Here is a 24,107-nt window from a genome sequence, read left to right as displayed (position 1 = left end):
TCTGTCGTAGAGAGAGCTGGGGATGCAGCACCGGCAGTGCAACAGACCCTCGGATGCTAGAGCATTCCGTGCAGCTTGCCCTGAGACCTCCCCAGCCAGGGCGGCAACAGTCTCCTCAAGGGTATGAGAGATCCAGGGCCCTGCCCCAGACCTCAACTGAACCCTGTGATGGCACCCATAGTAGCTGACCTCCCCAAGGCACCCCCACATCTCTGTGCCTGACTGAGAGGGTAGTCTGGCCCCCCAAGAACCCAGGTTCTGCAGGGGCCCAAGGCTCAGTCCCCACCTCTTCTAACACCTGACCATCCTGCTTTTTTTTTTCCTAAAGATTTTATTTCTTTATTTGATAAAGAGAGAGCACGCACAAGCAGGGGGAAGAGGCAAAGGGGGAGGAGCAGAGGGAGAAGCAGACTCCCCGCTGAGCAGGGACCTCCCCCCCCCCAACGCAGGGCTTGATCCCAGGATCATGACCTGAGCCGAAGGCAGATGCGTCACCAACTGAGCCACCCAGGCGCCCCTCCTGCCCTTTCCAAGGAAGCTCACCTCGCTACAAAGGGACAGAGGCTCCACAACAGACTCATGCTTTCAACCCAAGCATCCAAGCCCTTAAGCAATCCCTTCCTTAACCTCAAGAACCCTTACCTCTCCGTAACAGGAGACCCCTCAGGCTTCCGGGAGATGATGTAGCGGCAGCTCAGTCCCGCGTCCTTCACCATCTGATCTCCCAGGAACTCCGCCAGGCGCTTGGCGGTGCTGATAGACGTGGACTTCTGTTCCCCATAATCTTCCAGCTTCCGAGACATGGAGCGGTTCTCAGAGATCAGCTCAAACAGCTCAGAATCGGGCATGTTAGCTGCCTGGAGAGAGGCAATGGGCACAACATGACGCAGGAAGAAAGGAGGGCTACCCTAGGCTCACTGGCCCCCGCACACACGCACCCCTGGCTCCCCGCCCCCACGCACATGCACCCCTGACCCCCTGCCCCCAGGCACACGCACCTCTGGCCCCCCGACCCCACACCCCCCGCTGTTCCCACGCACACACACCCCTGGCACCCCGCCCCTGCGCACACGTACCCGACCCCCTGCCCCCGCGCACACACACCGCTGGCCCCCCGCCCCCACGCACCCCTGACCCCGCACCCCCGCTGCTCCCACGCACACGCACACCTGGCCCCCTGCCCCCCACCCCCGCCTCCAACATCCTGTAAGATTTGCTTGGCCCCCGTTTCATGTTTTTCTCTCTTGGTGCTTACTCTCGTGTATGGGTCAACACTACAGAACAAGACAACATGCCAAGCTACAGCGGCCCACAAAGCAAAGGAAGACAGAAAAATGTTCCAGGATATTGCAGTATTCCTTTTACTCAGAGAGCCTCCTCTTAGCAGACAACACAAGAAAGGAGGGAAAAGCGTCTGTACAAAGATGTTCAAGGCAACATTACAGTGGTGGAAACCAGAATCCTGATACCCAACATTAGTGGATAGTTGTGAGTTAAGTAATGCAAACGTGATGAAATACAGACTAACGAGCAACAGAGAGAGAATGACAAATTTCGTGAGAAGATATTTTTAAAGGGAGCCAGCCTGTTGTTTAAACTGTGGAGACCACATGCTCACTTACAGGGCCTACAAGGACTGTGACAATCCAAGAAGCTGATGCAATCACGGGTAAATTCTGTCCTACAGCTGCTTTCACTGTGCTGTTTGTTTCCTCCACAGAACCACAGAATTCCCTCACTGGGCACGGGGATCCCACCGACAGGACTCCGGGAGGCGCCGGAACTCGGGAAGCCCTGGGGTCTTGTCAGAGTTAGCCCTGACCCACCCTGCTCTCCGGGAGCCCAGGGACACGGGGTCCCTCTGCCCGCAGGACCCTCGCAGCCCAGGAAGGAGGGGGGTGGCCTTACCTTACTGTACAGCACATCCAGCCAGTAATCAGCCACCTTGGCAACAGAGCCATACACTTCTTCAAGCGTGCTGCCCTTGAGGAAGGCCTCGAACACCGAGGACTGGAAGATCTTAATCAGTTGCAGCTCCCCTCGGCGTTTGATCTCGAAGCCCTTTAGCTCAGCCAGGGAACCGTCCTCATTGAAGACAGCGTATCTGGAATCACAGGCAAGCATGGCAGTGAACGGGAGCCCGGGATGTTGGCTGTGTGCCACCAGCCCTCCACCCAACCCTCTCCTCTAGCATCCGCCAGGCAGCAAACATCTCTCCACCCCGAGGCTCCTGCTTCTGACAGAAGAACGACAGAAGGGCCTGCAGCCTGTGCAGCTAGAATCAAACAGGTAGAGAGCAGAGCTGGTAGTATTTGTGTCTCCAAACTGAATCAAAAAGGTCAAAAAAACAGAACTACTCCCATCTGGCTTCCTGGTCTACTTCCTGGATGGGTTAAGTCTCATCCGTTCGTTTTCTTCCCAAACACGAAGGCTGTGGGATTCCCACCTCTTCTTCAGTTTCTTGCCTTCTTCCTTGGAGGCTGGAAGGATCATGGCAAGGTAGGGTCCGTCAACCTCGAAAAAGATGCTGTTCTCCGAGCGGGTGACATACGTGAGTGAGGATGGCTCGGTCAGCTCCTGGTACTGATCATTGGTGAAGCCTTCCTGCAAAACGAGGGGAAGGGGGTTGCCTTACTCCCAACCATTCTGGAAGTGACAGCTACCCTCCGAGGACTGGCTGGACCAGCAAACTGGGGCTCTTCTGTACAATGGACACCACTCAGCCAGGGAAAGAGTTCACGTTCGGACACGTCAGACATGGAAGAACCAAAACGCATTCTGCTAAGTCCAGAAGTTTATACGACTTGTTTCCATTCACAGGACATTCTGGAAAAGGCAGAATTATTATTGCAGAGAACACACTGGGTAGCCAGAGTCTGGAGCTGATGATAAAGGAGCGGCACTTGGGAACTGTTCTGTGTTGCTGTGCGATGGAAACATGACTCTATGTGTGGGTCAAAACCCACAGAACTGCACTCTGCGAAGAGTGAATTTTACTGTAAGCAAAGTTAAAAGCATTCACCCAGGATACTGGGCAACCCCAAAAGGGACTGCAGACGGGAAGACACGAGCCCAGCTGTGTTCTGTGTAGAATCCCGCTGAAGGGCTGACTTGTCACTCTGGCAAACCGTCCTGATGGGGTAGTACAGACCAAAGACAGAAACACTACACACACTGTGCTGTAGCTGCTAAGTTCACTGCACGTGACGGCACAATCCTGACGCCCCTGCGCACATACACTAGGGCTCAACAAATGAAGGACAGGCTTCTCACTGCAGGAGGAAGAAGTTACTAATGAGGAAAGGGGACTAGACTGGGGCCAGACAGATCACTGTGGACTCACGTTCTCTATTTTAAAGTGCATACGCAGACAGAGAGATAAATCCAGCTGCATGTGTGGACGAGGGGGGCATCGGGCATACACATCTCTCCTGGCTCAATCGGCCAGGAGCAGCCAGGAGCACCAACAGCCACAGCAAGGAGCATCTGCACCTGATCTTGGTTTCCAACACCCTCTCCAATAAAAGGAACCTGGCTCCTTAGAGAAACAGCTAATTCTAGGGCTGGGACTGGGAAACTCAAGATGAGGCTGAAGCACCTTACAGGACCAGGAAGTAAGACAGTGCTGTTTAAAAAAAAGCCCCAAACCTGAACCCAAACCACAGAACAGAGGCATGTGTCAAGAATATGTGGGCAAATGGGAAGGAGGCCCCAGCAGCCAGAGGAACAAGCGAGGTCACAAAACACAGCAGGACACGAGTAAGTACATTGCTAAGCGGGGGTTAACTGGAAAAGAAGGGTGACAACGCCTCCTTACGGAAGGGTTCCCATTAACACCTGCACCAGGAACGTGGGAAAGAGGGAGCCGCCACAGGGGAAAGCACACAGAACCAGCAACAGACACTCAAACCAGTGAAAATTAGGGAGATACAGAACACCTGCACCGTCTCAAGTCTCTCCTCCAGCATTCACTCAAGGCTCTGGTACTTCTAACACGCAGCCAGACTGACACTCCTCCCCGGGGGTGTGGGGAGGTGTGGGCTCCACGACTCGATGTCTCACTCCTGCAGCAGCGGGAAGGGGAGCAGGACAGTGGGCGGGACGGGGGAGGGGAGGCCAGAAGTGCAGATCCCAACAGCAAGCAGCAACAGGATGAAACACAGGGCACATCACCTTTGGCACTCCTTCAAAAATGCTAACAACCTCATTCTAATGACAGAAACAACAAACAAATCCAAATGAGAGGCAGTAAACAAAACTGGAGGCCAGTACTCCTTGAAGACAGGGAGCTGCCAGCCTGGAGGGCTGAGGAGACAGGACCAGCACGCCCAGCACGGAGCCCAGGAGACGCAGGAAATGCAAATAAAGACTCTGGCTTGGTTACGGTGTTGTGTTAACGTGAATTCCTTAGTTCTGATCACCGTGCCAGGGCTTACAGATGCTAACATTAGAAGAAGCAGGCTGAAGGATATATACAAATCTCTGTTCTACTGTTAGGACTCTTCTGTAAGTCTAACACTATTTCAAAATAAAAAGTTAAAAGCGGAACAGTCGGACACTGTGCTAAAGGGGAAGACTCACCCCAGTGCGAGCACAGCACTCTCTGTACAGATCCTTGGGCTACAGAAAAACCTGAATGGCACAGGCAGGCTGGTCTGATGTTCGGAAGGTGACAGGCAAGCTTGAGAGACTACAGAGTCCCCCTCCCAAGTCCCCGTCAGAGTCGGGGTACCAGGAATCCAGGCCCAGACAGCAGGCCCTCCCTGGAGACCCAGGCTCACCTTGACCATGATGTTTAACATGGCCCCAGGGTAGGAAATGGTCACCTTGGGCTTTTTTACACTGGTCGTTTTGATGACAAAGTTTTCAGGGAAGCTGTTGGGCAGGACGCACCATATTCCATCTGTGTCCAGCTCCAAGGGCCTCCTTCGAGAAACAGAGAAACGAGGCCACATGGATACTGGACCATGGCCTTCACGTAGGGAGAACCCGGTGTGAAGGCCCTTCCTGGCCATGGACCCATGAAACACAATGCCCACCTACTTGTTCCCCGCCCCGCCCCACAGCCCCCCTTCCAGGCTGTCCACGCCCAGCAGCCGACCAGAGTGCAGTGCTCACCCAATCTGCTCGATCAGCTCCCGAGCCTGGGTGATGATGTTGGCCCCCGTGAAGCAGACGATGCCTGCCATCTCCATGGAGTACCAGCGAGCCCTGAGAAAGAGAGTCACAGCCTGGGGCACCAGGGGGGCTCCCCTCAAAGGGTCACTAGAGAAGGTGAGGAGAAGGGGACATCTGAAGCAGGGCAGGAGACCCACAGAGGAACTGAGCTCAGTGCTGGGGACCCTCCTCTGCCCTCCTTCCAGGTGCAGGGCTGGAAGATGCAGCAGCTCTCTCATCACCAGCCCAGGTGGCCGCGCGTCCTCAAGAGTCCCTTCCACTGTCCCCAGATCCATCTCGTGCCCTCTCCACCTCCCAGACCCCACGCTCACCCTCACCTCTCAAGGAAAACACAAGCCCGCGGACGCCCTCGGACGCCCTCGGCTTCCCGCCAGACACCTGGCCCACTGCCCCCAAACCAAGTCGTATTGGGAGGCGTCAGGCGACCCGACGCCCGCCCCTCCTGCCCCTGAGGACTCCACTCTAGCCCTGCTTTCCACCCTCCTTCTCTGCCATTAGAAAGCAACAAAAACTAGGGGTGCCTGGGTGGCTCAGTCCGTTAAGTGTCCGACTCTTGGCTTTAGCTCAGGTCGTGACCTCAGGGTTGTGGGACTGAGGCCCATGCTGGGCTCCACGCTCAGCCGGGAATCAGCTTGAGAATCTCCCTCCCTCTGCCCCTCCTCCACCCCCGCCCCCCCACTGCACACACACATGAGCATGCGTACACTCTCTCTCTCGAATAAATAAACCTTAAAAAAAAAAGGCAACAAAAAATAAAACAACTTTCCCTCAACCCTAATCCCTAGTGCCCCGTAATTCTCCTTCTCCAGAGTCAACATGCTGACCCTCCCCAGTGGCCAGGCCTCCACGACCTGCTCCCCGAAAGGCCCTCACTCACCATTCAGATCCCCCCTCGTCCCGTGTACGTCAGAAACAGTCCACCGTGGCTTTAAGCAACGCCCCCGCCCGGCCTTCCTGACTCCTCAGGTGGCTTCACACCTCGTGTTAGTCATGCGGTGTTGCTTGGTGACTGCCCGGGCCCTCTCCACAGCCTCCCACCACATAAACATACTGGAAACTGCCACGTCACTGTCTCCCGCCCAAGACACAGAGCCGACATGTCTGTGGCACGGATGCCGTCGGCACCCCAGACTCTCCGCGTCAGTGTGGCCCCCCCCCCCCCCCCCCCGGCCCAGCCAGCGGTCTCCCGCCTCCCCGAGCACGAGGCCTGCAGGCGCCAACTCCCCTGACTCAGGCCCCAGGCAGGAACGTACCCCCTGCGCATGACGTAGCCGTAGAAGGAGTTGAGGATGCACTTGTGTGCCAGCTGCAGGGAGTCGTACAGCACCTCCATGTTCCTGCAGCGCTTCACTTCCGCTGCGTCGCCCAGCTCCACGGCCGCGGAGAGCTTCTTTTTCCACACCTAGGACCACACAGAGACCAACTGCCTTGTAGGTTCTTCCAGCTCACACTCTACGTAGTCAGTGGCCCAACGTTTTAATAGTTTGAAAATTTCAAATCTATAGAAAACTTCCAAAACTAATACAACGGAAGACCACAGACATGAGAAGAAAAACCACTGCTGACCCTGGGCCACGTTTCCCTTACCCCGTTCTCTGTACGGGCAGAGCCCGTTGGAAGGTGCACACATCAGGACCTGGCCCCCCTGAAGACTCCAGCACACAATTCATAGGAATAAAGGCATTTTACATAACCAAAACACGATTACTGCCCCTGAGAAACGTAACAAGGGTACAGGATCCACACGTCCCTCCCAGGTCTGCACAACCCGCAACCCTGCAGCCAGGCCAGAACCACACACGGCTCCACAAGTCCCGAGTCACTCGTCACCTAGCACTGCCCGGTTGTGCTAGGTTACTCAGCACAAGGCAGATGTCCTGAAACAAGTTCTGAACACAAAAGAACTTTTATTTCTTGTGAGACCAAGGACGAGGAGAAAATACTACAGTAACCCACTTGGACAACTCAGACTTGGGGCAACATCAGCCTCCTGGGACAAAACCCAGAACCCAACAGTGAGCCAGAGAAACAAAGGAAACCCAAGTCCGAGACAAACAACAGAGGAAGGGGCTTCACGCCACCCAAGAGGCCCAGGGGCTCCCAATACACACCCTGTTATTCACTGGACTCTGACTTAATGCCGTGGACAAGCTGAGTTACAGGTCTTCTCCAACAACAGAACTCAGAAACCGCTGACAGGCAGACAGCAAAGTGCACACCAATAAAGACAACATCTCAGCATTACAACTGACTCACGAGCCTATCGATGGACCAATACCTGCTTATCAGATCCTGTACCAAGCACTGGAAGACGGAAACAATAAAGCTAACGAAGGACCTCGTGCTATTCTAAATAGTTGTAATGGAAATGTTCTTTTCACTGCGGCGGTCATTACACACATATACATTACACGTATGTTTCTGTCAAAATCCACAGAACTGCCCACGTTGAAGGGTGACCAGCATGGGCACTCGGGGGGCACCTGAACTCACTCCTGCCCAAGCTGCACGTCTGTCCCTGCTCGCTAACTTGGATGCTGTCACAGTGGTCAAACATTTGATGCTTCCCTTTCTGCTTTAGAACACCTGACCTTCACTTCCCTGGCTGATGCATTTCAACTACCTAGAGGAGCACCTGGCAAAGAACAGACAATAAACATCTGGAATGAATGAAAGACTCTCCAGAATCTGATCCAACTAGAAGCCATGGATCACGAATGCTGGGCCTGGGGGTGCCCGACCCCAGTCCCACCCAGTGCCAGCCCAGGGGGGCACATGGTGACACCTGGCCTTCACACCTCCTGAAATGCTGAGCCCGAAAGACAAGGCTGGAGGACAGCTCCCCCAGCATGTGGGTGAGACTTACACTGGCAGATTAGCTCTACCTGCTTCACTGTGAGGAAGCAAGTCTTCGCTAGCAGAACTGTAGGGTGGGTTTCCGTGATGGGACTGGCTGTCCTGAGGCCAAGATGTCCCAGGACGAGGAGCCAGGCCTATCTGTGTCTGTATTAACCGGACTTAGGGTAACGAGAGCTACTCAAGAGGCCCCTAATAAGAGCAACTGACAAAAAACCACAGAGAAGGCCATAAATATTTCAGCAAACTCGCCATCCAATATGAGAAGAAAATTTTCTTGAAGGTATGATATTTAAAGAACAAAACAATTAAGATATTTACTGAATGCCTACCATGTACCAGGTACTGTGTTAAACTCCAAAGAACGAGACACACTCACTACACTTTTAGTTCTTGTCTGAGAGACAGAAATAAAAGACTTAACAGTTACTTAATTGAAACAAATGAGATGGGACCGCAGCCCCTCAAAAGATTGAAAATTAAATTACCGTAAGACCCAGCAATGCCACTTTGGGTACACACTCAAATGAACCAAAAGCAGGGACTTGAGGAGCTATTTGCACACCCATATTCCCAGAAGCCAAAATTTGGACGCGACCCAGTGCCCGTGGACAGACGAAGGATGAACAGACGTGGGGCGTACACACAACGGACTACCATTCAGCCTCAGAAGGAAGGAACGTCCGACACCTGCCACAACATGGATGAGCCTCGAGGACTCGATGCTGAGGGAAATGAGCCGGTCATAACCAGACACTGCGTGATCCCACTAACCCGAGGGCCCTACAGGAGTTAAACCCCGAGACAGAAAGTAGGATGGGGGGTTGCTGTTATGTGGGTGCAGAGTTTTAGTTCCGTCAAATGAAGAGTTCTGGAGAGGGTGGGGTGGTGGCCGCACAGCAGTGTGAATGTCCTCAATGCTGCAGAATTGTCTGCTTAGAAACGTTGCGTTTTATGTTATGTCTATTTTACCACACTAAGAAACCAGCAAAAAAAGGTAGTAATTATAAAATGTGATGACAAGAGTCTGTCAGAGCAGGGACCTTACTGAGTCCAGCAGTGAAAGGTCTTTCAGAAGAAAGAACCCCATTCACCCAAGTACAAGCCTACTACGTGTTATGATCACTGCGGCGTCGCTATGTACCTTCCTTGATCCTGCTGGAGGAAACGGTCAGTAAATCACACTCCTACTCTCCCATCAGAAGCTGGCCACATGGCTGACACTGGACTCGTGCAGCCTGTTCCTACTCTGGCTGCTCACCTCCGGCTGCAGAGGGATGCAGTTCAGTTCCAATAAAATTTTATTTATAAAAACGGCCTGCCCAGCCATAGTGTGCTGATCTCTGCTCTAAATAAATACTTCCAAAGCGATTACTCACAACAGTTTCAAGGCCTCAGGCCTTTAATCCCTCAAAGCTGAAAACAACTGTGCATTCATTACTTTGCAAATGCATGAGAGCCCAGAGATAAAGGCCCTCTGAGGGCCTGCCTTTATTTGGGGTTCTGTGTCCCTGTTGTGTGCAGGTTGCCTCGCACTGAGGAGGCATGAGAAACGTGTGGGGTGCTCACACCGCGGGCCCAGCTGGGGGTTCTCATCTCAGAAATTCGACTCTGCTCTGACCTCACGAAGGTCAGACTCACCTTGTGGAGACCTTTGAACTCATACCGCCTGTCTCGGAAGGCACGCACCGTGTCCACATAGAAGGAGTTCTCCCGCTGGCAGACGGTGGTGAGGCGCTCCTCCACCCTGGTCACGTGGATCTTCTTGTACGCCTTCCGGCAGTAATCTGAGGCACAGTCGAGATCAGGGGAGCATGAGAGACTCCACAGAGGAGGTAGCCAGGCCTCCTGGACATAGCCAAAGAAAGCTAGGAAGCAACAGACGCCAACCAGTGCAGCTTTCTAGGTTAACACTAAGGAGCAGAGAAGCCCGAAAGATACGTGCTGGTTCATCGTCTCAAAGGGCAGCCCCAGTGTGAATGCGCCAAAGTCCCCAAGAGCACAGGAAGGAGAAGTTCACAGTGACCTCAACCGGTGCAACATCCAGTTTAATGACCTCAGGCTGTGGCGTACCAGCATGGCCCAACAAAGGCCCAAGCCAGAGGAGGCACCGTGTTCGGAAGCCACTCACCTGACAGCCTCCGCTTCTCATATTTAGCCTGCTCCTCGCGTGATAGCTCGTGAAAGGCCCGGGCTGGGCCCTCTGTAGTCAAGGGAGGGAACTTCTCCGACTCCAGCTGGTGCTGGATCCGATGGTACTCGCTGCGGCTGGCTGGCACTAGGAGGGTGATAGAGGGAGTCCGTGAGAGGGACCTGCACACCTGCTCCCCGCCGAGCCACCCGGCCCCTGCCCTGGGGCTGCACTCACTGAACTCGCCCCTCCACTGCCAGGCCATCTTCCTCTGGCAGTCTGCTCCCGGCTTGTTGAAGTCACAGGCAGCACACGTGGCCTCGTCCACCACGGCAGAGGGCTGCGGCAGGGTGGGAGGGGGATCAGTTAGGGCCTGCGCAGAAAGAGCTCGATTCTGATGTGGGAATCTGTCTCACCTGCAGGCGGTTCGTCAGGATGATGTTGGGGTACATGGCCCCCACGTCCAGGTGGTAGATGAGGGGACACTCTATTCTGTTTGGAACATCTTTCAGGGAGGTGAGCTTGGTCTTAATCTGGTCACACACCTAGGAGAAAGGACAAAGGAGTGGTGACCAAGACAAAAACTGGAGACTGTACAGATGGTCACAAAGCAAGCACCATGGGTCCCAGAAGGATGGCGGACGATGGCCACCAACACCTGGAGGTACAGGAGCCTCGCAAGAGAAGACAGAGCCCTAAGGAGGACAGCATCTCGGGGAGCGGCAGCCTCTACCCCAGGGGCCCTTTGTGGTTGGGAGAGAACTGTGAAAGCCTGTGGCCTTGCACGCAGAGAGTGTGGGACCGGGCTGGAGCGTCAACAGCACTCTTCCTGGGTGCCATTTGTGCCTGCACCGTGAGGGCACGGGACGCCCCGGCCTCAGCAACCCCTCACCTGACAGATGAGAAGGCTCAAGAGGTTAGTGGGGGCTCAAGCACAGGCCCCCTTAGCCCAAACGCTGTGTCCTGAACCTTCGTGTTAGACGGTCTCCAGCATTACTTTATAAACCAAAGAATCAGATTTGTTTCCAGAGGTTGAGCTGTTAGCCAAAAAACGCCCCCTGATCCCAAACACCTAGATAACCTGCACGAAACATGAGAACTATCCCTATAAACGCAGAACTGAGCTTCTAAGTTACCCTGAGAGGGCAAAGCACAGAGCGGACTCAGAACCAGGGCAGTGAGCTAATTTGGTGATGCCCGGTGTCAGGGTCCCCAGGACCACTCCCCAGGTGCCCAATGACTCACAGAACTCAACCAGCCAAGGGAAAAGGCAAGCGGGGTGGAGGCAGGAGGAGGGCAGGCTCGAGCTGGGATGAGTTTAATTCTCCCAGCATCAAACCAGGACAACACTCACCAAGTGCCGTGGCGCCGGGACACTCACAGACCCAGCGCCCAGGGTTTTTACTGGGGGCGGGTCACGTAGCTCCTCTGCCCGCACACACCCAAACCACAAGAGAAGTAGGCGCTCCGCGTGAACCAGTGTTAGCGCAAGTGAGTCAGGTTCACGAGGTGCTGCTGTCCAAGAAAGGGGAGAACCTGAGCCCCGAGTTCCCAGGCTCACACACAGGTGCTCCCGAGGCCGGCCATCTGAGCCCACGCTGTGAGCACCCCACACATTATTCATGCCTCCTCAGTGTGAGGCAACCTGAACACAACAGGGACACAGAACCCCGAGTAAAGGCAGGCCCTCAGAGGTGACCTCCGTGAAAGGGTAAACTAGAATACGGCTGCCCACCAGAATCACATCTCTTCTGGATTCTTGCTGGAGAAAGTCTTCCCTGAGCAGCTGGCACCAGTCTGGTCCCTCCAGCAAGTGTGTGGTCTGGGAACCCGCTAGCCAAGGAACCACATGACAAGGGACCCCAGGCCAGAAACTGCACCAAAGCACTGACAGCCCCTGATGGGCCACCTAAGCCTCCCTGCTGAGTATAAATTCACATTCCAAACCACAGAGCGTGAGAGGGAACACCCCTATAACCCGCATGATCCCCACGACCAAGAGCAGACACAGTAGGAGGAGGCCCCGAGAACTTGAGAATACATCTCCTAAACGCGGGAAAACGAGCGTAAATAAAAATGCTGAAGACCAAAACTCTAGAACAAGAGTCCAGTTTAAAAACAAAAAAAATGAAGCAAATCGGAAAAAAAAACAACAGAGCCTCCAGAAATAAAAATATTGTCCTAAAAAGTAAAAAAAGTCAGTGCAACTATATCAGGCTAAAGCTAATTGGCTTCTGATGGTCATGTATTTTTATCCACTCCCCAAAAGGTAACACCGAGTTAAATCAGAGCACAGACGGGTACTGTCTGTTCATTCTGCACCAAATGTACACAACACCAAGGAACGCAACCCCCAAATCTGAGAACTAGTGTATCCACAAGTTAATCTAATAACCCAGCTAACCTCTGTGAAGGACCAGATGATAAATACTGTAGGTTTTGTGGCTACATATTCTGTCAGATGTTGTTTGTTTTTTATAACATTTTGAAAACGTGAGAACCATTCTTAGCTGGCTGGCTGCACGGGCGTCAGGGCTACGGTTCGCCCACCTCTGCTTTAAACTGTCAGGAGTAAACTGAAACACACCTAAATAGACACATGATTAACCAGGAGAGTAGCCACCTTTTTTAATGAAATGTTAAATTTGATAGTCATGTGAGAAAAATTGCTTGAATGCAAAATTGCCCTTGGTATTAAAAAGCTCTTTAAAACCCTCCAAAAAAGATAAAAAACACACCAGAAACCATGACTAAAAAGAGTACTTTCTACCCTATAGAACAGAACGTGCCAGAAGCGTTAAGACCTCGTTTCTAGCTAAATTCTAGGCAAATGAATCATTAGGAGAACAGTCCCTCCATCCTTCTCCACCCTGAGGCACGTTCTGCAATCTGCTAGGGAGGAAGAGAGGGAAGGAGGCAAAGTTCCCAGAGGACACGCCCAGCGCCACCGTGGCCCCCAGCCGGTCCCTCCTGTCAGCATCGTGCGGACAGAATGGTCCCCGGGAAACAAAGCGATGAGCCTGTTGCCCTCTCCCTAAGGCCCCTGGGCTGCCCTTTAGGACAGCACGGAGGCGGCACGAGGGCCACGCTCCCCGTCCCCCAGGAGCCCGGTGCTGGGCTCCCCCAGGCGTCTGGAGGCCTCCGCTCAGCACACCTTGGTCTCAAGTTGCCACTTCTTCAACTTGAAAGCGGTGTCTGTTCCCTCTGAGGTGCTAACTCACATTTCGTTTTCAGCCTGGATGCTCCTCACAGGTTGTCCTTTGAGAGTTCCCGAGGCACATGGCACCTGGAGCTGACAACAGCTGCACAGCACTTCACAGTTTGCAGACTACACAAACACATTCTTACTTGAATTCTGCCTAGTGAGTCTGTTATGAAATGTTTCTCGAAATCAATCCTAAAACTGGTAAGAACTTCAAACCACGAGTCACTCAATATGCCACAGTGCTGAGCAGGGCCTAAAAGACACACCTGAGAAGTGCCAAGCCCAAAGAACAGGACCAGCAAGCTGGGAGGTACCCGGGGTCTCCAGGCATGGGGCACGTTGTCAGTGGTGCTGTCTGTTATTTGGTGGGTGCTATGGTCACTACATTCTACTCTGTCACTTGTAGGAATGGACTCTCAGCATTTCTAAAATCTCCTTAACAACAAAAAACAAAAACCAATGGCTCCTCACTGCCTACAACATGAAGTCCCAGCACTCACCTCTGTCCCACACCCGCCCCCACGGTGTTCCACGCGCGAGCTCAAGAGCCCTCCGCCTCCTTGGGAAACCCTCCTCCCTCCCTACGTCAGGTCATTCGCTGTGACCACAACACCGTCCCGCCCCCCCCCCCTGCCCCAACAAGACCAGAAGAGACCCTGTGTCCTGTCTCAGGGCCCAAGTACCAGCACCCAGGAGGTGCGTAACAAATATACTACTGAAAGAAGCCAGTCTACAAGGCAGGGCACGTGACAATGGTTTCTCCTGGCCTCCTGGAGCGTTACCTCTTGGAAATTGGTGACCTGCTCCATGGGCACCTTCTCCTCTTCCTCGATGGCATGACGCATTGTCTTCTCCACCCGCTGCAGCAGGAAGTCAAAGGCAGCAGGGTTCTAGCACAAGTGAGCCAGAGAGGACACGGTAAGACGGGAAATGCCCTTGCACCAACCAGTCTACCCCCGGAGGGACGCTGGCAGAGAAGGCTCCACAGAAGCCGAGCACCTGCCCTGCAGCGCACTCGTCAAGGGCAGGCCAGACAAAGGAGGTCTGGTAAGGGGTGCACAGGGCGAGAGGGATGAGGGCTCTACTGCAGCCCTCGCGAGTTCTGGGTCTGACCAAGCATTCACCAGGAAGACCAGGGAGGGGCTCACCATCCTGAACCTGCAGGGGATGTCACTGCGAAACACGCCTGACTCGAGGGCCTCCACGTGGCCACCCACATAGGTCTCGGCGTCCAGCACGTGACCGTCATCTGTCAGCTTGTTAAACTCCTGCTCCTGCTTGTTGGGGAAGATGATGTTGGCATGGAAGGCCTGCACCATCAACAAGGCCTCACACAGCGTCCCAGAGCCCTTCCGCAGCACCTATGGGGGGGAAACACCAGGCTTCAAATCACACGCCAAGATCCCACAGCTGCATCCACGTCAGCTGCCTGGGACCAGCTCCATTGGGAAGCGTGTGGAGAACGGCCCACGGGGCCAGGAGAGGCACTGACCTCATCAGGCTCCATGGGGATAATGGTGCAGAGGGCGAATATAAAGGGGTGGACATATTTCATGTACAGGTAGTACGTGGCCACTGCATCTGACACCGAGTACGTGGCCAGAGTCTGAGGAGAGAACATCAGAGAGTAAGAGCAACGAGGAGGCACGGAGGCACCACATCAGAACTAAAGGGGAGCAGAGTGAGGAACACACGTACCTGCGGCTGCTCAGTGGCCATCCGGCACATGTCCTCGGGGTCCAGCTCCACAGGGTCGTAGCCCAGCTTGGCTTTGGCAGCCGCCTTGAGGTTGTGGCTGCCCACAGGAAGGTAACTGTCCCTCTTCACCCACCTGGGAACAAGAACAAGAGCAAAGGTCAGAGAGGACTCCAAGATGAAGCCCAGGAACCGTGACAGGTGGCAAAGCTGGACACACCCCAGAAAGACGTAGTCCTAATGGCACCCTGGAGATCTCCACTGAGACCCCACAGGGAGCAGACCTCTCATGAAGCCTTTCACGCAGATCCAGTCAACCTCACGGATGTGCCCACACGAGGAAATGCCAGGGCCGGTCCTCCGAGCCCCACGGCCTTCCCTTCCTACCTCACGGAGAAATATAAAGATGAGGGGCTGGGAACCCGCACCCTCCGGCCTCCCTCCACCCCTCCAGCTTGTCCTGTGGGTGCTGCTAGTCTGCCCTGCTCTCCCCCTCCCTCAGGCCCTATTTTTAAACTCCTATTCTCTCCTTACACAGTCTCTTCAGCATGGAAACTGGAAGCACCCTGTGCCCCTCGCCCCCGTGCCCATCTCCACATCCTGCCCTCAACTCAGTCCCATGATGGACACAGCTGTGTCTCTGGCACCCATAACTCACTCTTAACTGCATCGAGTCTCACCTCCCTCGGCCTCCAAACTCTTGCCAACCTCGTCCCCAGAAATGCCCCCTGTGGCCTCCCAGGACTGCCACCTCCTCTGAAGACCCCCACCTGTCCTTTACTTCTCTCCTTGAGAGACCGTTGATCACCATGCCCCATGTGAATGGGGTTCCCAGACCTGCTTCCTCCCCCAGACACCAACATTCCCTGTGCTTCACATGCCCCTGGCCCCCCTGTCCGTGGATCCCCAAGTCCACCGCTCTTCAATCCCATCCTCATTATGACTCGGCCTGCCCCTTCCAACACATGCACCATAACGCCAGGGCTGCCCAGAAAACAGATCAAGCTTTAAGCGTGTCAGTGGCTCCTCAAAACTCACCTCCCCACAGGATACAAGAGGCCCACAAGACCTCCGTTCTCTCCAGTCTTCCATTTCAGCACCCTGAGCCCCCTCGAACGCCTATCTCCAGCCTGGACACCCCTGGCTGCAGCAGCCCACCTTTGTGGGGGGCTCCCACGGCACCAAGACCTCACCCAACCTGGCTTTCCTGCTCTGGCTCTCCCACCAGGTCCGACCCTAACGTGCTTGCGAGTAGAAGGGAAATGAGCACACAATGAAAGCACGTCCCCGGACCCAGCCAGAGCCACACCCACTGTCCTCAAAGGTAACGGGAGCTGCTTCTCAGAAGCCACGTTCCTCCTGCAAAAGGGAGGTGGACAGGACTAACGTGTGCAAGAGGGAGTTTTGGACCCCAGTCACAGAAAGCGCTCCTGAGACAGTGCGATGAGCTGCGGGGCCTACCGGAGACAGTCCATGTGGATGCACTGAGAGGCCTTGTACTCCCCCTGGCTGTCCTTCTGGAACCCTATCTCCTGGTACATGTTCAGTCCATGGACCGCCGCTCTGGCCTCCACAAACGGCCTAGGGATGAGGGCAGACAGATGGGCATGCAGGCAGTTACCCTTCAGTTCCCTCAGAGACAGGAAGATTGCCCCCAGCAGACCCCCCAGCAGACCCAGGAGTCCCCACGCCCACTTCTCCTCAAACGGGGCGAGGTGTCTCTCGGGCCACCAAGCGGCGCTCCTCCTGCCCCTCCCTCCTCTCCCAAACTCTTCCGTCTTGACCATTAGTAAACGAGCATATTCACACTGCCATGCAACATCCCCTCCCAAGCACATTTTAGTTACTCACCAGATAACAGACTTACCAGTCAAAAAAGTCACCATTGTAGGTGACCATGACGGTGGGTTTGGTCTCCTGGACATGTTCAAACCATCTCTGGATTAGATGAACCTGAATTCAATGATTCTTAGCTGTCAGAGGATTTCTGTTTCTCTTCAAGCTGTTTCCTAACACCCCTCCCGAAGTTCAGGAAAAGCAGGGACCTCATGTCACTGTTCCATTTCCATACCCACACCCAGTGCTTCCAGTGTGAACGAGGACCCCACCGCTAAACACCCCGTCCAGCACGCTGCCATTCTGATTACATGAGCGCTGAGTCCTCTGCCTCCCATTTCACCCCAAATACCTGGCAGTATCCCAAAGGACACATTTCTTTCTTTTTTTTTTTACATTTTGTTTTTTTATTTGAGAGAGAGCAGAGCTAGAGAGAGCGCAGAAGCAGGGGGAGCGGCAGAGGGAGAGGGAGAAGCAGGGGGAGGGGGAGAGGGAGAAGCAGGGGGGAGTGGGAGAGGGAGAAGCAGGGGGGAGTGGGAGAGGGAGAAGCAGGGGGAGGGGGAGAGGGAGAAGCAGGCTTCCCGCGGAGCAGGAAGCCCGATGCAGGGCTCGATCCCAGGACCCCGGGATCATGATCTGAGCCAAACGCAGAGGTTTCACTGACTGAGCCACCCAGGTGCCCCACCAAGGGACACCTCTTTACCTCATCGGGTTCATTGAAGACACAAAAAGGTCCTTCATACTCTGGCTTGGGGGTGAACTCGAAATCTTCAACATCTTCTGAAACGATCTCCCTATTGGTGATGAGATAGCCCTGGGAAGTGCATGAGCCGTTGGCACGAGTTAGGACACACAAAGCCAAAACACACCTCTCCACTTTTGGCCCAGAAGCTCCTGCTACAGGCATCTGCAGCAATGGGAAGGCACCCCAGCTCTCCCAAGAAGAGTCCCGAGTGTCTCAAGTTTCTGTTGGAAGGAGCATGGCTGGTTTGTTCACTTTCCTGGACTCAACTCACTAATTTTTCACCCAAAATATACTAAGCATAGGGTGGATGCTGCTCTGGTTTAGGGACTAGACAAGGTTCCTGCTCCTACGAAGCTTACATCCCAAAAGGTACCACTTACCTGACCATCAATCATATAAGAAATCATCATAATCTGGTCAGTCTCAGGGTCGGGAAACTTGAGGGGCAGTTTGGTCGTCTCGATGTCAAATGCCAATACCACAGGGTCCTGCAGGGACACAATGTCTCATTAAGCTGGAGAGAAACCAAGCCGAGCTCTAGAGATCTCAGTGGTCTTCTCAACACCTACCACCTCCACCTCTAGCTGCTAAAAGAGTTGAGCTGCCACAGGGAGAGGTTCCAAAAGAAGTGAGACAGGCATTTTGGGGTTGACTGAGCTATATCAAGAATGCCATGACTCACGGATGGCATAAAAATTTAAACACAAACAAGAGGTTAGAGCATGACAGGAAAATCCTAGAATTATGGAACACCTGAGTCTCAACATGCTTGAAAATGCATGACCTTATTTTGACCTTTATGACAACCCAGATAGATCATGGTACAGAGCTGACATCTCCGTTTTGGAAATGAGAAAACAGGAATACAGACTTGCCCAAGAACACAAAGCTGTCCCTGAACCAAAGCCTTCCAGTTATAAATCCATTTTTCACCACATCACTTTGCTATCAACCACCCAAAATGGAAGACAGAGCTTTCCCTCAAATGTTCAGATCCAGCCCAGCTCAAACACAGACATCACATGGTGATGCGTAAGCACAAAGTGAAATTATACTCAGTCAGAAACAGACAAGAAAAAACAATTTTTTTTCTACAACTTTTTAAAGAAAGTATTTGAGGAAAATGAAGAAAAATCTCTGAATCAAATTCATCCTTCAGCACCGAATGAGATCTCTCCAGAAACAAGTGGAAAAGTCAGGATGGAGGAAATGCAAGCAGTACTCACGGGCCGTTCAACAAGGTCATCTCGTCGGGCGATTTCCACAGGAAAGGCACTTCCTCGGTACCTGACGTTGTACCAATGAGCCTGAAGGACGGGTAGCACGTTAATAAAGAGCTCTGCATCTGTCCCAGGAGGTGTATTTCTCTACGGATTTATCCTTTCAGGGTCACCTCCTGACTGTCCGGCTGCCTGAAAGGGACGGCCGACTCACCACATGGATCTTCAGGTCAATGGAGAGGCGGATGTGGTAGGGCACATCATACTCCCGCATGTCCACAATGTTATCCAACTGGTCAGTGACCTTCTTAGAGGCTTCCTCTTCATCAATAACCACACTGCCCCCTTGCAGAACACTGCAAAACGGAGAGAGGCCAGCTTACTCAACTATACTCTGCTTGGGGTCGGAACAGGGGGAAGACCAGAGTCCACATGGAGTAAACACAGAAGGTAAATTGAGGCGGCAGAGATGACCAGACAGGCCCTTCTTAAAGATGACCTCAGATGACACCGTCCCACAGCAGTAGGTCAGACCGGAAATTCCGTACACACTTAGGACGTGTATTTTATAGAATGTAAGTTCAAAACTTAAAAAACTGGGGCACCTGGGTGGCTCAGTCAGTTAAGCGTCTGCCTTGGGCTCAGGTCATGATCCCAGGGTCCTAGGATCAAGCCCCGCATTGAGCTCCCCTCCCTGCTCAGCAGTGAGCTGGCTTGGGATTCTCTCTCTCCCTCTGCCCCTCCCCATGCTCACACTCGCTCGCTCGCTCTCTCAAATAAATAAATCTTTAAAAAAAAAGTGGTGTCATTGGGAATCCAAAATGTCTTTACTATTACAGCAACTGAAACTTCGGAGCCACAAATCCGCCCCTATGTAAGAAAGAGGTTGGCTAAGATACAACCCAGGAAACCACTATTTATTTAACACAAATGCAGCACATAAGAAATTCTACCTAGGCTGGGGCACCTGGGTGGCTTGGTTGGGGGTTCGCCTCTTGATTTTGGCTCAGGTCATGATCTCAAGATGGTGAGATCGAGCCCCGTGTTGGGATCCATGCTGGGCGGTGTAACCTCCTTAGAATTCTCTCTCCCTCTGCCCCTACCCCCCCCCCGCTCACACTCTCTTGCTCTCTCTCAAAGAAGTAAAAGAGATAAATAACTAAAAATTTAAAAAAAGAAATTCTACCTAATTGCTTGCAAGTGTTTCTACACTAAACAGAGCTAATCCTTAAAGTAACTTTACTGCTAAGTTTTCCTTTTTCCTATCCATCCTGTCAATGTAGGAAACATGGGAAACAGTCCTTGTGGACTGCCTGGGGGCTCCGCTTACAAGAAGGCTTACCTGGAGAGCATAGCTGTGTAGGTATCACTGGCATGGCCCTGCTCCCGGTTCTTCTTCACGGCAGGGGAGACATCCTTCCTCACTCTGACAAGATCCTCCACGGTGTTGAAAGACAGCTTAATGTAATTTCGCTTCAAACCCACCAAGTGATTTGGCTACAAAGTGATGAGATTGTACTCATGAGTTCAAGAGAAAAAGGACTTTATTGGGGTAAGAAAATAAGGGGAGAACAACTCAAAGGTAAATACATGAGTAGAAATGTTCGCAAGTCCAAGGCATCTTGTCCAACTCTGCACGTGGCACAACTAAACCACCAGAGTTCTCTACGAGGACGTATGGACAGTCACCAAAGCCCCATCATCCGTACACCATCCCACAGGTGCTAAACTTGGCCTCTTCCATCTCACCCCAGGGGCAAGGTAGACCAAACTCATTTACCCTGGTTGGTCCAGGTGATACTCACCAAGTCCAGATCCTCTTTGGGGACAGTCTCTGTTTTAGCAATTTTACCCTGAAACTTCTTGGAGAGAAAAGATGAAACTTCTCGTTCACAACCCTAAATCGAGATCAAAATGAAAGAACTTCCTATTAGTAAAATCTGCTGTCTTCTTTGCCCGTTTCTATAGAGGCCCCTTTACTTTCAGTTCTGAAACACATACGCGCACACACACACACACACACACATACCCATAAAATGCGGCACAGGTCGTGTGACCTAATTCTATGGACCACAGACTGACCTTTCTGGTTGCAATGTAGAAATATGGCTTGTAGGGCAAGGCCACCTGCAAGAGCCACGAACCCATTCAGGGGCAATGAGAAAGAAAAAAGGGAGATAAGTGAAGACAGGCTGTTTGCTGCTATCCCCACAAGCTGCCCAGATCTAACGTATCTTTGACCTTGACATCTCTTACAAGGTGACGTAGTCCGGAATTAGCACCTGCCAATACGGCAGGGGCAAAAGTCTGAGAGAGACAAAACTACTCCTCCCTCAGTCTTTCCAAGCTGGTTCTCTTATGACATCGTAAATGGTGACCCATGTGGCTCCAAGGGGTCCACATCCCCAACAGGCTTCGGGCAGCTGCACACCAGAAGCCTCTCAACCCCTCTCCTCCCACTTAAACGAACACCTACCACTTTGGACCCAGCTACATCTCATCACTGAGTGGGTCTTAGCTTCTTGGGGTTCAAGGCCTTACCTTAAATCTGCTCCCATCATCTTGAATAAAGTAGTAATCCACTGCACTGACTAAGCGTTTGTCTTCATCTAAAATCTCAGTCTACAAGAGAATCAGTGAACACGGGCACCAAGTTATCCCCTACGCAGTACAAGAACCCTCTTGCTCCTCCTCTTTGGGAAACTGAGCACCGAACAAAATCTTTCTCCACCCCCACATAAACATTCCCCATTCACAAGAACTGCATCACAACATCTTCCAAGTGTGGATTTCTCTCAATCTCTCCCTCATTCTTGAAAATTTTTTATAGGTTAACAGGGAACCCCGTGAGCTTTGTTTTCCCAGTAGCTTCTTTACAGCCCAGTGATGTTGAAGAAGAAAGGAGGAGAGCTACCAACAAGCCCACCTCCACCCGCACCACCCACCCTTCAAAGGCCTGAGCCAGCAGCCGCCCAGGTTCTTACAGGGTGCATGTTGATGAGCCAGCCTGTCTTCTCACCAGGCTCCTTGAGTCTCTCAAAACCAAACCGCAAATCCATCTTATCTGTCCACTGACTGCGCTCCAGGCGCTTAAGTGCCGAGACAGAGGAAGAGGGGCCGTCATCCCTGAATAAAAGGAGGGAAATCCTATCTTCACTGATCATGACTCTTATCTATTCCCGAAACCCTCAGTCCAACCAGTGTAAGCATTTTGGATGCAACACAGTAGATGCATCCCTGAAAAACCTTGTATTTGGCAAAACAGTTCATTAAAGTAACAGAACTCATGGGAAACATGACTGGGGCAGCAGCCTCAAAACCCATTCAACTCTGTAACCAGGACACTGATAAAAACAACCATCATGGCTAGATGCTGCTGCCTTATGGGATATTAAAAATGTACAGGGGCACCTGGGTGGCTCAGTCAGCTCAGTGCCCGACTCTTGATTTTGGCTCAGGTCATGATCTCAGGGTCGTGAGACTGAGCCCTGCATTGGGCTCCACGCTGGGAATGGAGCCTGCTTAAGATTCTCTCTCTCCCTCTGCCCCCTTCCTGGGCATTTATCCCAGAGGAAGGAAAACTCACATTCATACAAAAACTCCTGTGTGAACATTCATACCACTTTATTCATTACAGCCAAAAAGCAGAAACAACTGAGATAGTACCCACAGATAAATAATTAACCTACGTCATATCCATCCCACGGAATACTATCCATCAATAAAATAGAAAAAACTTACTGATTCATGCAATAACCTGGATGGATCTCAACGGCATTATGCTGAGTGAAAAAAGCCAATCCCCCCAAATTATACACTTTATAATGCAACTTCCGTAGAGTTCTTGAAATAAAATTAAGAGGTGGAGAACAGATTAGTAGCTGCCATGGATGAGGAAGAGGGAGGAATGAAGGTGGCTGTGGCTATAAAAGGGTAGCATGAGAGGTCCTGGGAGTAGAATTGTTCTGTGTCTTAACTGTGGTGGTGGTCACAAACACACAAGGTGCACAGAACTAAATACACGCACATACGCAACTGAGTATCCATGCATTGCATGAACATCAATTTCCTGGCTGTGACCTAGCGTTTTAGTAACTAAGATGTTACCACTGGGGGGAACTGGCTTATGGGTGTATGGGATCACTCTGTGTAATTTCTTTTCTTTTTTAAGATTTCATTTTTTTAAGATTTTTATTTATTAATTAATTTGACAGAGAGAGAGATGGCGAGAGACGGAACACAAGCAGGGGAGTGGGAGAGGGAGCAGCAGGCTTCCCGCGGAGCAGGGAGCCCGATGCGGGGCATGAGCCAAAAGCAGACGCTTAACCAACTGAGCTACTCAGGCGTCCCCTCTCTGTAATTTCTTACAACTGCATAATAATCTACAATTAATTCAAAACAAAAAAGTTGTTGCTTTGTATTTTTATTTTTAAAATGAGAGTTCTTAATTACTAGTTTCTTGTAAAATGAAATTAACCATATCTACCACACAAGACTTTCATGCACATTATAAGAAACAATGAGGGCGCCTGGGTGGCTCAGTCGGTTAGGAGACTGCCTTCGGCTCAGGTCATGACCCTGGAGTCCCGGGATCGAGTCCCGCATCGGGCTCCCTGCTCAGCGGGGCGTCTGCTTCTCCCTGACCTTCCTCCTCCTCATGCTCTCTCTCTACCATTCTCTCTCTCAAAAAAAAAAAAAAAATTAAAAAAAAAAAAAAAAACAATGAAAACTGCAAAGCCCGCAGCACAGTACAAAAAAAGCAAGAATTCTGATGACCAATTTGGACGGGATTCTAGTTACAAAAAAAGCAAGAATTCTGATGACCAATTTGGACGGGATTCTAGTTCTGCCAAAAAACGAGCGGCGACAAATCAGATGCATATGGTAAGCAGATAGGCTTCTTTATATACAGTGGGCACTCAACGAACAGCATTAGCGATATTTATTGAAGATCAACACAAACATAAGAAAATAACTACTTTTGTTATGTACAAGGCAAACTTCTGCTACAGACACATCTGAAAGAAATTACTTGAACGATCTGCTCCGACTTGTTTCCATTGCCAAGGCGCGCGCCGGGGAGGCGCTCACTGACCGCGATCCCGGCCCCTTTGGGGCACACGCGGCCCCGCGCGCGCACCGCCCAGGGCCCCGCACCGTCCAGGGGCGAACCCCGCGCGCGCGCACCGCCCAGGGCCCCGCACCGCCCGGGGGCGAACCCCGCGCGCGCACCGCCCAGGG

The 24,107-nt window shown here is 52.3% G+C and overlaps 1 protein-coding gene across 1 annotated transcript in view; it reads right to left on the bottom strand.

Annotated features, from left to right (window-relative positions):
- The window catches only part of POLE (DNA polymerase epsilon, catalytic subunit), a 47,808-nt gene that overhangs the window by 22,938 nt on the left and 763 nt on the right, over positions 1-24,107 (bottom strand). Inside the window, exons 2-26 of the mRNA XM_025861645.2 lie at positions 21,851-21,992; positions 21,408-21,488; positions 20,949-20,993; positions 20,672-20,764; positions 20,209-20,363; positions 19,081-19,222; positions 18,873-18,953; positions 18,027-18,134; positions 17,605-17,715; positions 16,933-17,018; positions 16,527-16,646; positions 15,069-15,201; positions 14,863-14,976; positions 14,519-14,731; positions 14,153-14,260; positions 10,582-10,710; positions 10,403-10,505; positions 10,166-10,312; positions 9,676-9,821; positions 6,432-6,580; positions 5,119-5,211; positions 4,782-4,926; positions 2,447-2,604; positions 1,909-2,104; positions 643-857 (exon numbers count right to left, since the gene is read on the bottom strand). Of these exons, the coding sequence (XP_025717430.1) occupies positions 643-857; positions 1,909-2,104; positions 2,447-2,604; positions 4,782-4,926; positions 5,119-5,211; positions 6,432-6,580; positions 9,676-9,821; positions 10,166-10,312; positions 10,403-10,505; positions 10,582-10,710; positions 14,153-14,260; positions 14,519-14,731; positions 14,863-14,976; positions 15,069-15,201; positions 16,527-16,646; positions 16,933-17,018; positions 17,605-17,715; positions 18,027-18,134; positions 18,873-18,953; positions 19,081-19,222; positions 20,209-20,363; positions 20,672-20,764; positions 20,949-20,993; positions 21,408-21,488; positions 21,851-21,992 (3,213 nt within the window). The remainder of the gene's footprint in view (positions 1-642; positions 858-1,908; positions 2,105-2,446; positions 2,605-4,781; positions 4,927-5,118; positions 5,212-6,431; positions 6,581-9,675; positions 9,822-10,165; positions 10,313-10,402; positions 10,506-10,581; positions 10,711-14,152; positions 14,261-14,518; positions 14,732-14,862; positions 14,977-15,068; positions 15,202-16,526; positions 16,647-16,932; positions 17,019-17,604; positions 17,716-18,026; positions 18,135-18,872; positions 18,954-19,080; positions 19,223-20,208; positions 20,364-20,671; positions 20,765-20,948; positions 20,994-21,407; positions 21,489-21,850; positions 21,993-24,107) is intronic.

The sequence above is a fragment of the Callorhinus ursinus genome, unplaced genomic scaffold (assembly GCF_003265705.2).
Source record: "Callorhinus ursinus isolate GAN/ISIS: 27379988/994484 unplaced genomic scaffold, GSC_fseal_2.0 scaffold137, whole genome shotgun sequence".
NCBI lineage: Eukaryota > Metazoa > Chordata > Mammalia > Carnivora > Otariidae > Callorhinus > Callorhinus ursinus.
This window is presented reverse-complemented; position numbering and strand designations above follow the sequence as displayed.